The sequence below is a fragment of the Alexandromys fortis genome, unplaced genomic scaffold, assembly GCF_014885135.2.
Source record: "Alexandromys fortis isolate MF-2015 unplaced genomic scaffold, M_Fortis_MF-2015_v1.1 scaffold_189, whole genome shotgun sequence".
Taxonomy (NCBI): Eukaryota; Metazoa; Chordata; class Mammalia; order Rodentia; family Cricetidae; genus Alexandromys; species Alexandromys fortis.
Window position 1 is genome coordinate 1612548 of NW_026068081.1, and position 14308 is coordinate 1626855.

The 14308-nt window shown below is 37.0% G+C and overlaps 1 protein-coding gene across 6 annotated transcripts in view; it reads left to right on the top strand.

The window, feature by feature from the left end:
• Positions 1–14308, top strand: part of Wdr44 (WD repeat domain 44) — a 99509-nt gene that overhangs the window by 32347 nt on the left and 52854 nt on the right. For 4 of the 6 annotated variants that reach the window (XR_007588687.1, XM_050121910.1, XM_050121911.1 and 1 more), the window contains 2 exons: positions 3388–3421; positions 13409–13483. Coding sequence is in view for 5 of the 6 variants with exons in the window: in XM_050121910.1 (XP_049977867.1) it covers positions 3388–3421; positions 13409–13483 (109 nt within the window). In the remaining variant the exon portion in view is untranslated. The remainder of the gene's footprint in view (positions 1–3387; positions 3422–13408; positions 13484–14308) is intronic. The other 2 variants (XM_050121912.1, XM_050121915.1) reach the window with 1 other exon arrangement.

Below are 14308 nucleotides of genomic sequence, written 5' to 3' on the forward strand. Positions count from 1 at the left end.
TTTTTAAATGAGCCGGTGCTTTAGAGGCTGTAGAGTACCGTTTTTGTGCCCAGAAATTAGTTTTTGGCTCCTCACTACTGAGAGCTGCCAAAGTACCATGGAAAAATGTGGAGCAATTCAAAGTTGCTAAAGAAACTATCATGCACTGTGTATGTCTTCATACACCCTGACTGAATCCTCATATCAGTCCAAGGGAGATATTTTTACCCCCTTCTGCAGAGGACCAAACAGTACCTTTAAGAAACTGAATCATTAAGTGGTTTGATCAACACATGGGATATCATTAAACAGTGTTCAAACAACGTTAGACTGCTTAAAAGACTGTTATACTATGCCCCTTGTATTTCTTTTTTTTTTAAAGATTTATTTATTTATTATGTATACAACATTCTGCCTCCATGTATGCCCACACACCAGAGGAGGGCGCCAGATCTCATTACAGATGGTTGTAAGCCACCATGTGGTTGCTGGGAATTGAATTCAGGACCTCTGGAAGAGCAGTGCTCTAAACCACTGAGCCATCTCTCCAGCCCGCCCCTTGTCTTTCAAAAGGAAGTAGTTACTCAGCATAATCTGGAACATCTCCATTAATGTCAACAACTGGCCAATAACTTAGACATCAAATCAACAGCCAGAAACCTACTGCATACAGGAGCTAACAATATCTTCCTTTCTAGGGGATGAAGGCAGTGAACCTGGCCAAATTTATACAGGTGTAAGGATCCTGAGATGAACAAAATTTCCTCCTTTCTCTACTTCCTATGGGTTTTAGTATATTTGTTTCTGTTTTGTTTTGTTTTTAGAGAACTTAGCTCTTGCTTTTAGACCTCTATTGCAAGTCTGCACCTCCTCACTGCCCTTCAGAATTTGAGGTTTATGGAAATTTGAGCTTTTTAAGGTCTTTATTTTTGTTTGGATTGACTTGTTTGTTTTAAACATCCATTTCTATAGAATTGATATTTCTTTCTTTCTTTCTTTGAAATTAGAATAACCTGAGTTCTAACAAGTTTTCCATATGTAGGATTTTATTACACAGCAATGTAGATTTGACTAGAGAACCAAATGTCAACACGCCAAGCATATAATCCCAGTAATCCCAGTACTCAGGAGACTGAGGCAGGAAAATCTTGAGTTTGGACTGTGTATCAAGTCTCTGTCTTAACAAAACAAAACCTGTTTTTATTTCTGGAAATTGCCCTTTGTTAACCCAAATTTATATTGACCAAAACTACTGATGGTTAAATGGGCACTGCTTATGACAGTTAATTTTGTGTGTTTTTTTTTTTTTAGTAACCTTAGAAAAACCAACTACAGTTGTCTATTTCATCTTCTAATCTCTAGTCCTAGGACATAGTGGTATTCCAGAAATGTTTGTTCAGTGAAGGGATTGAGTGTTCTTTGAAAGTAATTTTGTTTCCCACAAAATTTTAAGTAGATCTTGAAGATTCTTATAACAACATCATACTAAATATAGCATATAGAGAATATTGTAGTCTGGCTCTTATTATAAATATGACTTTTGAGGAATAGTCACCCAGTCTCTTAGAATGTTTTTCTATCTCTGCAAAAACACTGTGATTAAATGGTTTTGGTTTCAAGCTGCCATTCAGCCCAAAATTATATCATCTGTGATAATTGCATTTTATTTTTCATAATCCTCAGTAATGGCATATTAACTGTTTACTGTTGCTGTGTAGCCCTGAGGTATAATAATTGGCCATAAATGTGTTCTCTTGATTATGCTTTGAAGCCAATGTTCTTACTTTAAAAAAGGGAAAAGGTGAGGAAAGAATCAGTAAAGATAATTGGTAAGAAATTACTTTTGAAATTACTCTATCTAGAGTAGTCTATGTTTAAGGGTAGACTATTTTTATTAATTTATTGTTATTTTTTCTTTTATTGAAAATAGATTCTTTTCTTACATAATATATCCTGATTATAGTTTTCCCTCTATTCCTCCAAGTTCTATGCCTCCTTTCTTTGTGGTGATATTTTGTTTGTACTCTAGCAAATATAGCTTGCCTGAAGATCAGATGGTGAGCTAGGTACTACTTAATCATAGAGACCAGGCAGTGGTGGCTAATGCCTTTAATCCCACCCGTGAAGTAGAAGCAGGAAGATCAGGAGGTCAAGGACACTTTGAGTTATGGGAGATTTAACCAGTCTAAAAGCAGTGGTGGCGCAGGACTTTAATCCTAGTACTAGGGAGGCAGAGTGGGGTGGATCTTTGTGAGTTCAAGGCCAGCAAGTTCCAGGACAGCCAGGGCTGTTACTCAGAGAAATCCTGTCTCATACCTTTGATTGGGGGGGGGGGGAGGCAAGCTCATACCTTTGATCCCAGCACTTGGTTGACCCTTTTAATCCCAGCACTAGGCAGGTGGAGACAGGAAGTGATATGGCTGGGTGGAGAGAGGAATATAAGGCAGGAGGAGATAGGAGCTCACCCCCCCTTTAGTCTGAAGATTTTATAGAGGTAAGAACTCTAGTGGCTGCCTGCTTTACTTCTCTGATCTTTCTGCCTCCTCCTTCGTCAGGTTCCCTGAGCCCTGAGTGGAGGGATTTGATGGAGACAACCCATTTAGGGCTGAGTGTTCCAAAGTCTCTCTCTGTGTAAAGTCTGACTGTGAGTGTCTGTATTTGTTCCCATCTGTTGCAGGAAGAAGCTTCTCTGATGGTAACTGAACAAGGCACTGATCTATGAGAATGGCAGAATATCATTAGGAGTTTATCTCTACATGTTTTTTTATCACTACATGTTTTTATTTTTTTAGACTTGTATTATTTGACTTTACCCCAGGTATGAGTAGAGGTTTGCTCCAGTAGAAAAATTGAAGTCAAAAACGAAAATGATTTCTCTTTCCAAAATCAGTATGTATAATGCATATGAAAATTTTCAACCATGTTAGCAAACAAAGAAGTGTAACAAAAGACAGATATGTACATTTGTTCATCAAATTGGCAAGTACTGTAAATGGCACTCATTTTCAGTGATGGTATTAAACTGGCATTCTTAAAGTAGTGAGAGCATAAATTGGTGTGTCTGGATAGCAGTCTGAAAGCTTCCTAAAAATTTTAAATTTTTATACTTTCAACCCACAATTTCACATCTAGAAAAATCATTTTGAGGAATTTTATTGTGGAGTTGTACAGTTTCTTATGTACAAAACTCCCTATAGTATATGTATTATGAAGACAGATGGTGGTAAGCTTATTAATATCTGATTTAACTTTCTTCCCTGCTCTTTTGTTTTCCATATTTCGTTATACAAAAACAAGATTTTCCAGTAACAAAATATATACCTAATTTTTTAATGCAACTTTGTCTTTTTTATATGTAGAAGTCTTTTTTGTTTTTTCAATCTAACACCATCTTTTGTTTCTGAACAGGTCTCCAGAAAAAGTTGGACTTTCATCAGTCAAGGTTAGTTGTATTTTCTCAGAGATTTTGGTATTTGTCACCTACTTGCTACTGTTTTATTAAAGTTATTTTTTGTTCAAGAACATTGTTGTTATACTCTGATTTACCAATTATTTATATAATCTATTAAAACTTATGTAAATATTGTGCTATAAGCACAGTTACATATAATTTTTTAAATATTCATTATTTTTATTATTTACAATTTTAAAAATGAAAGAACACTATATAGATCTAAGTGCATAAAGTACTTACCTAGTATATACAAGACCTTAGGTTCAGACTCTAGTATTTTAAAAAAAGAAAAAAAAATACAGAATAACAAAAATACTTCTATGCTTCCTATGGGCACATATTTTGACAGTATTAATAGTGTATAAATAAAAAAAAAATACTGGTCTTATTTCCAAGGAAAGAGACTTTCTGTTGTGACAATTTGTCATTGGTAGCCTTTTTTGCATTGTTATTTTTTTTGTCATACTGGAGTTCAAACATGATTCCTAGCACATTCTAGGTAAAGGCTCAGTGACTGAGCTATATCCTAGCCCCTAAGAGATAACCATTTTAAATACAAAAATATGGTGAAAATTTTTTACATTAAATACATCATATATAATAAGTATTGATATATGTGTATTACATGATTTTGTATGTAATGCTTCCTCTGTGGCTGGCTGGTGACCCCGCCCTCCTTCCCAGTGTTCTTTCAGTCTGGCCCTCCTGTCTGACCTCTTCCTGACTAGTTCTTGGCCAGTTAGCTCTTTATTAAACCAATGAGAGCAATATATTGCCACAGTGTACAAAGGATTATTCTATGGCAATGGCTCATGCCTATAATCCAAGCACTAGAGATATGGAGGCAGAAGGATAAAAAATTCAAAATCATTTTTGTTTACATAGTGGATTTGAGGTCATCTTGTTCTACATGAGACCCTGTCTCCATCAAACAAACAAACAGAAAAGGAAAAAGGAGATGTAAACATTAAACTGGGAAGAAAGCAGAGTAATGATAAACAAAATTTAGGCTATCATTTCTCAGGAGGAGAGATTATAAAGGAAAATGAGAATAATGTATAAGAGTTTAAAACTCCTTTTTCTTTAACTGGATGCTTAAGACAGGTTCTATCATAATTCTTCCTTGTATTTTATAACTTTCTACTTAATATTTCCATAAAACATGTTTTAAAAGTAACACATAGAAGTGGGTTAAATATCTATAGAGCAAAAGAAAACATAATGAAAAGAGCCTTTCCTTCTATTCCTCAGCCCCTACCTCCTAGTCTTTATTTCTAGAAGCGAATACTTTTTATGCTTTATACTTGGCTCTAAGGTATTTATAGGTTATAACAAATAGGTTTAGAGAATCTACTTTACACCAGTAATTAAAGACTGTCCTTACTTGACTAAAATTAGATAGCAAATGTACGTATTTAGTAAATAAATATGAGAATGGATAGTGTTCCCTTTTTACCTTCTTAACTTCAAAGTAAGTATGGAGTCCCAGGGAGCTACAAATACAGTATGAAGATGTTCTGCGTATCCTTCAGCCAGTTTCCCTGATGGTTATAACTTAATTATAGAGCAGTATCAAAACCATTGGTTCAGTGTGAATGCCAGTATTTTCTCTGTGTGTCTGTGTAACCACCACAACCAAGATGCAGAACTGTCATCAACACAGTTCTTGTGCTACCGCTTTATAGTTAACATGCTGCAAATGCCCCACATCATCTCCAAATTTGTTTGCCATCTCTATAATTTTTTCATTTTGACAGAGCAAAACCAAGGAAAGGAAAAGAACCCCAAAAGAAGGCACAAGAATCAGAAACCCACTCATTCACACACTCAGGGTCCCATAAAAATACTAAAGTGAAAGCTATAATATATGTGCAAAGGACCTGGTATAGGCACTGTCCTTGCTGCTTCAGTCTCTGAGTTCATATGAGCTTTGCTCAGTTGATTTAGAGGACCTGTTCTCCTGGTGTCTTCCAACCCCCTCTGGCTCTTACACTCTTTCTGCTTCCTCTTCTTCAGGGTTCTCTGAGTCCTGAGTAGAGGGGTGTGATTGAGACATCCCATTCAGAGCTGTGTGTTCTAAGTCCTGGCTCTTTGCATATTGTCTGGCTGAGGGTATTGTATGGCTCTGTGTTTATTCCCATCTGCTGCAAGAGGGAGATTCTCTGATGTTGGGCGAATAAGGCACTGATCTATGAGTGGGCAGTATATAATTAGGAGTCATTTTATTACTACTTTTTCTTTTTTAAACCAGTAGTTAGTGTTTGATTTTACCCTAGGTCTCTGGGCTATCTAATGTCTGGTTCTTGGTCACCCAAAGCAGTGTCAAGTATGATTTCTATCTCCTAGAGTGGGCCTTAAGTCAAATCAGATATTGCTTGGCTACTCCGACAAGCTTTGTGCCACCATTGCCCTAGCTTATTTGGTAGGCAGGACAGCATTATAGATCAAAGGTTTTGTGCATGGGTTGGATTTTATGTTTCTCCTTTGGTAGCCTGAAGAGTACCTTCCCATACCAAAGACATTAGAACGTAGGGGTAAAAGTTCTGTGTAGGCACCAGATTGACTAATCCATCATATTTAGTGAGTTGCATGGATGTTGTTTTCAACAAAGAGTCCTTGCTGTCTGTTTGAGAGGAGCAGCCTGTTGTCTTAGCAGTAGCCTTTATTGCTTGGGGATTTTCATGGGACCCCAAGAGATGGCTAGTTGAGACTCTGTCTCCCTCATTATTTCAAAGTCTTCATTATTATTACCTTCGTATATTTTTAGGACTTTCCCACTGCACTAGGTTTCAATACCACCAAATGCCCCACAATTCTGTCTCTCTCTGCGTTCCTTCCCTTAACCACATCTTCTCTCTTCCTCCCAACCTGTTCCTCCTGTTCCTGATCAGTCATCCTAAGTTAGGTAACCCAGATGCAGAAAGATAGATATGATATGTATTCACTTATATGTGGATACTAACCATTAAATAAATGATAACCAAGCTATAATCTGTAGCCACAGAGAGGTTAGGTATAGAGGAAGGGACTGGGGGAGGGACATGGATATTCCTGGGAGGGGAAAATAGTATAGATTTTATGGGTGAACTGGGAGTGGGGAACATGTGTATTAAAAGTAAAAATGTTCAAGTCCTATAATAGAGAAAGTATAAGCAACTATATTAGTCAACACAAGTAGAGCATAACTTCTACATGGATGACTAAAAACTAAATCATGAATTATACCTTTTACTAAAGTGTATTTCTGATACTGTGATACAGACTAGAGAAACAACATGATATTGGGAAAGTAGGAACTTAGTTTTGTGTTTGAGTAAAGAACATTCCACCCTATAAGAAGATACTAAAGAGTGTCTCAAGTATCATTAACTTGATGATGCTGTCTTGTCACATACTTTATTTCTATTGCCTTATCTTCCCAGCCTGACAGAGGTGTTATCAGAAGGATCTAGGGCTATATATAGTCAACTACTTTGATTTTCTTTCAGTGAAATTATAGTTGACTTATGTATATTTAGATTTTACTAAGAAACTTTCTGATTGACTTCATTTCCCTGGAGATCAGGTCCTTTGGCTGGTGCTATATGACCCCTTTTAAATTCTGACTTAGCAAAGTCCAAAAGAGCTTTGGTAAGCTATATAAAATAGAAATCTAATCACTGCTTGGCAGTTTTCTTCAGTGTAAGAGTGCTAACCAGGATCTTTGTAAATTCTAATTAAAACAAATCAAATTGGGGGCCTAGAAAATTTTCATGTAGCTTTTAATAACTTAAATGAAGAAATTTTCCTTTAAATTATGTTGTAAAAGGCTTTTGATTTTTCAGGTAATAAACAGTTAGAGAATAATTAAATTAAATACTTAAAATTGGTAGGATTGATGATGCTATGTGATAACTATTCTTAAAGATGATCTTTCAGATATTCATTATCTTGTCCAAGTAATCTTACTAAATAGTTTTGATTAGATCTTCTTTAGTTTAAACCTAGGCTGGAGCTGGAAAGATTGCTCAGTGGTTAAGAGCACTGGCTGCTCTTCCAGAGGCCTTGAGTTCAATTCCCAGAAACCACACAGTGGCTCACAGCCATCTATAATGAGTTCTGGTACCCTCTTCTGGCATGCAGGCATACACAGAGGCAGAATGCTGTATATATAATAAATAAATCTTTTTTTGAAAAAAAAAAAACACTTGTTCTTAAAGAGAGCTCAAATTTGATTTCCAGCTTGTACATTTGATTTATAGCTATTAGTCCTTCAGTTGCAGAGGATCAGACATGCACACAGTGCACATATATACATGCAGGAAAAACAATACACTTAAAAATATGTAAATAAATACATGTTTTTAATAAGTAGTTCCTTTTGTACAAGGCCTCTGACCTACACAAAGAACTACAGAAAACTAGGAAATACTGAGAGTGGGATAGTCTTCCCCAGGGAAAAACACACCAAGTGGTTATCCAATACTAAATGTTCAGCCCTGAAAGACTACATACAAGTAACATCATATAGACTGAGCAGGTTATATTTAGGAATCATATTCATGTGCACATATGTATATAATAACAACTAATGAAAAAGATGCCATGAATTTGTAAGGACAAGTATATGGCAGAGTTTGAGAGGAAGATAGGGGAAGGGAAAATGTTTTATTATAATTGCAAAGATAAAAGGAAAAAGCACTTCATTAAAAAAAAAGCAGGCTGGGCATAGTTGGCACACGCCTTTAATCTCAGCACTTGTGAGGCAGAGGCAGGTGAATCCCTATGAGTGCAGTTTGAGTTTGCTCTACACAGTGAATCCCAGACCAACCAGGGCTATATAGTGAGGTGCTATTTCAACAAATAAAATTTAAATCCAGAAATCAGTTAAAGAATATATAAAGTTAAGATGTATATATTATTATATATTTACCAAAGGAAAACCAGAATATACATTATTCGACCTTCACTATTTAGCAGTGATTATTTAGTGCTGGACACCATTTGAGATATTGGATAAATAATAGTAGATTCAAGAAGCAATGTCCTCGTTCTTGTGGTCGTTGTGGTAGTTTGAATGTAATTGGCTTCCATAAACTCATAGGGAGTGGCACTAATAGAAGGTGTGGCTTTGTTGGAGTAGTTATGGCCTTGTTGGAGGAAGTGTGTCACTGTGGGAGTGGGCTTTGGGGTTTCCTACGCTCAAGATATCACCCAGTGTCTCAATTGATTTCCTGTTGCCTTCTGATCAAGATATAGCCAGCACCATGTCTGCCTGCGTGCTGTCATGCTTCCTGCCGTGATGATAATGGATTGAACCTCTGAAACTGAAAGCAAGACACAAAAATTAAATGCCTTCCTGTTGACAGAGGTTTCTCTCCCACCAGGTCCCAGAGCTGATTAGTCCCAAGAAATCATACAGCGCTCTACATTAGTTATAAACTGATTGGCCCATTAGCTCAGGCTTCTTATTAACTCTTATACCTTATATTAGCCCATAATTCTTATCTGTGTTAGCCATGTGGCTCCATACCATTTTTAGCAAGGCGGTCACATCTTGCTTCCTCTGAGACTGGGTCACAACTGCAGAAAGAACTTTCCTCTTCCTAGAATTCTCATTGCCCAGCCTCTACTTTCTGCCTGGTCCTCCTGCCTATACTCCCTGCCTGGCTACTGGCCAATCAGCATTTATTTAAAATATAAGTGACAAGGTACAGACCATTGTCCCACAGCACTTTCTTTTATAAGAGTTGCCATGGTAATAGTGTCTCTTCACAGCAATAGAAACCCTAACTATAGACAGTTGTTATATTCTAATGGGACAGGAAGAAAAAAATTAAGCAAATAACAAAGTTCACTTCAGATTCTGAAAAATTACTTTAAGATGGTCAGTAAAAAGATCTAGAGAGATTGATTAGTGGGTAGGAGTGCTTACTGCTCTTACAGAGAGCCCAGGTGTGGTTCCCAGCACCCAGATGGTGGCTCGCAACCATTTATAATTTCTATTCCAGAGGATCTAAAACCTTCTGCTCTTGAGGGGCACTGTGGTCATGCAGTGCATAAATGTACTCACACACACACACACATACACACACACACACGTACATAAAATTAAATAAATAAACATGTTGTTTTCATTTTTAAGTTAATTTTATTTTTATTGAAAAAATTTTCATACAGTATATTCTGATCACAGCTTCCCTTCCCCCGAATCCTCCCAGGTCCTCCCCACTTCCCCTACCTCCCTAATTCTATGCACTTTCTTTCTCTCTTTCTTTAGAAAACAAAAAACAAACCATAAAAAACAAAGTACAAACATATACACATACAACCGAAATCCATAAAAGCACAAAATTAGAAAACCATATTTATTATACAAGCAAAACAAAAATGTCCAAACGAAGCAATAGGAGTCAAAAAGTCTACAAAATACCACTGAGTTCAGTTTTTGTTGGCCATTGACTGCTGAGCATAGAATCTGCCTTTATGTGTACTAAATATCCCCATTGAGACTCCCATTTGGTAGAAAACTAATTTTTTGTGTGAGTGGTTGTTAATGCAATATAGCTTCTTGGGCTTTGGATGGGATCTTTTTTATATATTTTTTATTGATATTTATTGAGCTCTACATTTTTTTCTGCTCCCCTCCCTCCATCAGTCCTGTTGTGTCTTGAAGACACTATTTCCTTGGTGTCCTCCCTCCATCCCCTCTGGCTCTTAGAATCTTTCTGCCTCCTCTTCTGCATAGCTTTCCTGAGCCCTGAGGAGAAGGGCTTGATGAAGACATCCCATTTAAGACTGAGTGTTCCAAAATCTCTCACGCTCTCCACATTGTCTAGTTGTTGGTCTGTCTGTTAGTTACCATCTACTGCAAGAGAAAGCTTCTCTGATGATGGCTGAGGGAAGCACTATTTATGGGTATAACAAAATTGCATTAGGCGTCATTTTATTGCTATGTTCCTTTGGCAATCCAATAGTATTTTGTTTTCCTCTAGACCCATTCACAGCCACCTGAGCAATGTTAGGCATGATTTCCATTTTGTGGAGTAGGTCTTAAATCCAATCAGAGAGTTGTTGGTTTCTCCCATGTTTGCACCACTACTGTCCAGTATATCTTGCAAGCAGGTCATCATTGTAGATCGTGGGGTTTGTAGATGGTTACCTTTTTCCTGGTAGCGTGTAGAGTACCATAAACACTAGTCAGTAGGGAAAGACTCTAATTAGGCACCAGCTCAAATTCTCCGTGTTCAGTAAGATGTGTAAGAATTGTCTTCAGCAATAGGACCTTGCCATCAGTTTGTGGAGAGCAACCAATAGCCTTGGCAATAGCCAATGTTTAGGAAACACTTTGGCCAATGATTCAACTAGATACAGCCCATTCCTGGCATTGTTTTCACTTGGTGATGAAAGATACCTAGTTGGGGCACTGTTTTCATGTGGCCTTTAGTGTTAGTTGTCCCTCCCCACATTCTCTCCTTACTGATCTCATCTCTCCTCTTCCTTGTTTAATCCTCCTGCTCCAAGCTCCCATATCTCTCCACTAATAGACACACATATACACATAAAACCAAATAAATATTTTTTAAATAGTTTTTTTTTAATATTTATTTATTTATTATGTATACAATTCTCTCTGCATATATGCCTGCAGGAAGAGGGCACCAGACTTCATTACAGATGGCTGTGAGCCACCATGTGGTTGCTGGGAATTGAACTCAGGACCTTTGGAAGAGCAGGCAATGCTCTTAACCACTGAGCCATCTCTCCAGTCCCCAAATAAATATTTTTTAAACGATGGTCAGGCAAGCCTTCCATGACAAAAATGTCACTTGAACCCTAATAGCAAGGGTTTACTGAACCTAGGTATTGAGAGTGGCAATGAGATGTACATGAGCTATCAAGTGTGTAGGAAGAGGGCCACATCATGTTAAGCCCTCATGGGCTGTGAGAGAGTTTAGATGTTACCTGATACCTAAGATTCCATAGGGGAATGATCCTTGATCAGATTCTATAATAAAATTAATAGTATTCCCCCAAATATTGAGGAATCCAAAGAAACAAACTTGAGATTGAAAGTGTTTCAAGGCTATAAAAAATTTCAGTAGAATATTTTACTCATTTATACTAAACAGTAGTAATCTTTGGCAAAACTTCATCTTCTGATAATTTTATAAGTGCTATCTTAATACATATATATATATCCTATATGCCTTATATCACTTGTCTTTGAAAGTTATAGCTGCCTTCCTCTAACAAGCTCTGTGACAAAAAATTATGAATTGATATTTCATGATATCAGAAGTCGCATTTAAATTGCTATCCTTTTATAAATATAAAAAGCAAGATTTATAAATATATGAAACGATTATTTTACTCTAGTAGCAACACAGTGTCTATGTCTACCTTTCTAACTTCCCACATGTTTGTATATATGTGCATATAAATGTATACATACACACACACATATATATGTATTTTTGGTGGGTTTAATTTTATTTATCTTTTCCCCCTGCTTTTTCGAGACAGGGTTTCTCTGTAGCTTTGGAGCCTGTCCTGGAACTAGGTCTTGTAGACCAGGCTGGCCTGGAACTCACAGAGATGCGCCTGTCTCTGCCTCCCGAGTGCTGGGATTAAAGGTGTGCGTCACTACCGCCCGGCAATTTTATTCATCTTTTAGTGTTTTGGAAACCTTCATTTAACTTCTGGTTTAATCTTGCTTCTTTTTAGCTAAAGCATATAGAATTTAAAAATATTCTCAAAATATGCTTTTCTGTCATAAGATTTTTATTTTATATATTTATATAGTAATACTTTTGGAAAGTATTTTTAACAGCTATTTATTTAGTGTGTATAAGTGTTTTGCCTGCATGCATAGCTGTGTACCCTTTGCTTGCCTAGTGTCAGAAGTAGCCAGAAGAGGGTATTAGATTTTCCTGGAGTAACCGAAGTCACAGACTCTTGTGTTGTGAGTCACCATTTGGTTTCTAGGAATTGAACCTGTATCCTCTGGAAGAGCAGCTCAGTGTACATAATCACTGAGCCATCTCTTTAGCCCCAGGAAAAAAGTTTTTCTAAAATAAGATTTATTTACTATGTATAGAGTATTCTGCCTACATATATCCTATAGGCCAGTAGAGGGCACCAGATCTCATTACAGATGGTTGTGAGCCACCATGTGGTTGCTGAGAATTGAACTCAGGACCTCTGGAAGAACAGTCAGTGCTCTTAACCTCTGAGCCACCTCTCCAGCCCGGAAAATATTTCTGATCCTAATGTTTTCTAGCCACAAAGATATTCTGGACTTCTTATCTATTAAATGTTTTAAATTTAAAATTATTATTATTATTACTGGGGGCACATACATGTTAATCTCAACTCTGGAGATCAGAGGGCAACTTACAGGAATTGGTTCTCCCCTTCCAGGCTGGGTGTTCCAGGGATTGAACTTAGGTTGTCAGGCTTGTGACTAGCTCTTTTGCCCTCTGAGTCATCTCACCAGCCCTCTATTAGATTTTAGTGCTAAAAAGATAAACTGAGGGGTCTGGAGTAACTTGCTGCTCTTTCAGAAGACCCACATTTAGATCCCAGCACCCCTGTGGCAGCTTGTAACTCTGCAACTCTAGTTCCGTGGGACCCAGTGGCTTCTGGCCTCTACAGGCATCCATATTGTGTATATGCACACACTCAGGCAGAATATCCATACATATAAAATAGAAATAAATCTTTCTGAAAATTAGGCTCAATTTTTCATTTAAAAAATTACATATTTACTGCTTTTTATTTATTTTTTTTTGTAACTCTAGTGTCATAGATGGCATACTATCTGTTGGTATTTTTTATGTTTCTTTTCTTTGTTTAGTATTTGTGTTTTAGTTTTAAACACAATCTCATGTCTTCTTTGATTTAAGAATGCTTTACTTCTCCCCTTGCATCCTTTTTGAGGAGACTTTTAAATAAAAGTCATCATTTGGTCTGTTTCTTTCCTTGTTTAAACAGGAACCAGAGAACACAGCACAGAAAGCTGGAAATGAGTCCCCTGTACAAGAGCTGAGACAAGATGTATCTAAAAAGGTTGGAAAGATATAATATCAAATTTAGTTTAGAGAAGATAACAAATTTATACGATGCATTTAAGCTAGAACATTTTCTGTATTGTTTCAGCATACTATTCTGTACATTCTAATTGTGTTAGCATATGTTTGCATGATCAGCTTTGTGTTAGAAGACACATTGGCCTTTTTTAGAAGTCATGTCACCATCTACTTGGTGATTTATGCTTGAAACAGTTGTTTGTTTAATATGGCCTCTGAGTACTATGACACGGGCCTTTAGTCTCAGCACTTGGAAGTCAGGAGAAGGTGAATCTTTGAGATATATATAGTGAGTTCTAGGTCAACCAGGGCTACAAAGGGTGATTCTGTCTCAAACAGTCAAAAACAATTAAACCAACAGCAAAATATTTATTGGTTTCTGAGTTCCAAATCTTGAGATTACTATTAAAAGTTGCAGGTCCTGAGCCAGGCATGGTGTTGCACACATCTAATCCCAGCACTTAAGAGTTAGAGGCAGGTAGAACTCTATGAGTTTGAATCCAGCCTGGTTTACTTAGCGGGCTCCAGGACAGCCAGGACTATATACTGAGAATCTATCAAATCATCAACAACAGCAACGACAAATAAAATTTACAGATACTGAAAGGCTCATAGTAGCAAATTATGTTATCTTTAGGAGTCAGAGATAGCAGGAAGTCCTTACACTGCTAGGATCCTTGAGGCCTTTTTAAATAATCAGTGCTATGACGCTCCAGAAGTTAGTTCGCAAGAAGAGAGACTAAATGCAAGATACATATTTGGGGGCTGGGAGTGGGGAGATGTCTCAGTGGGTAAGAACATTTGC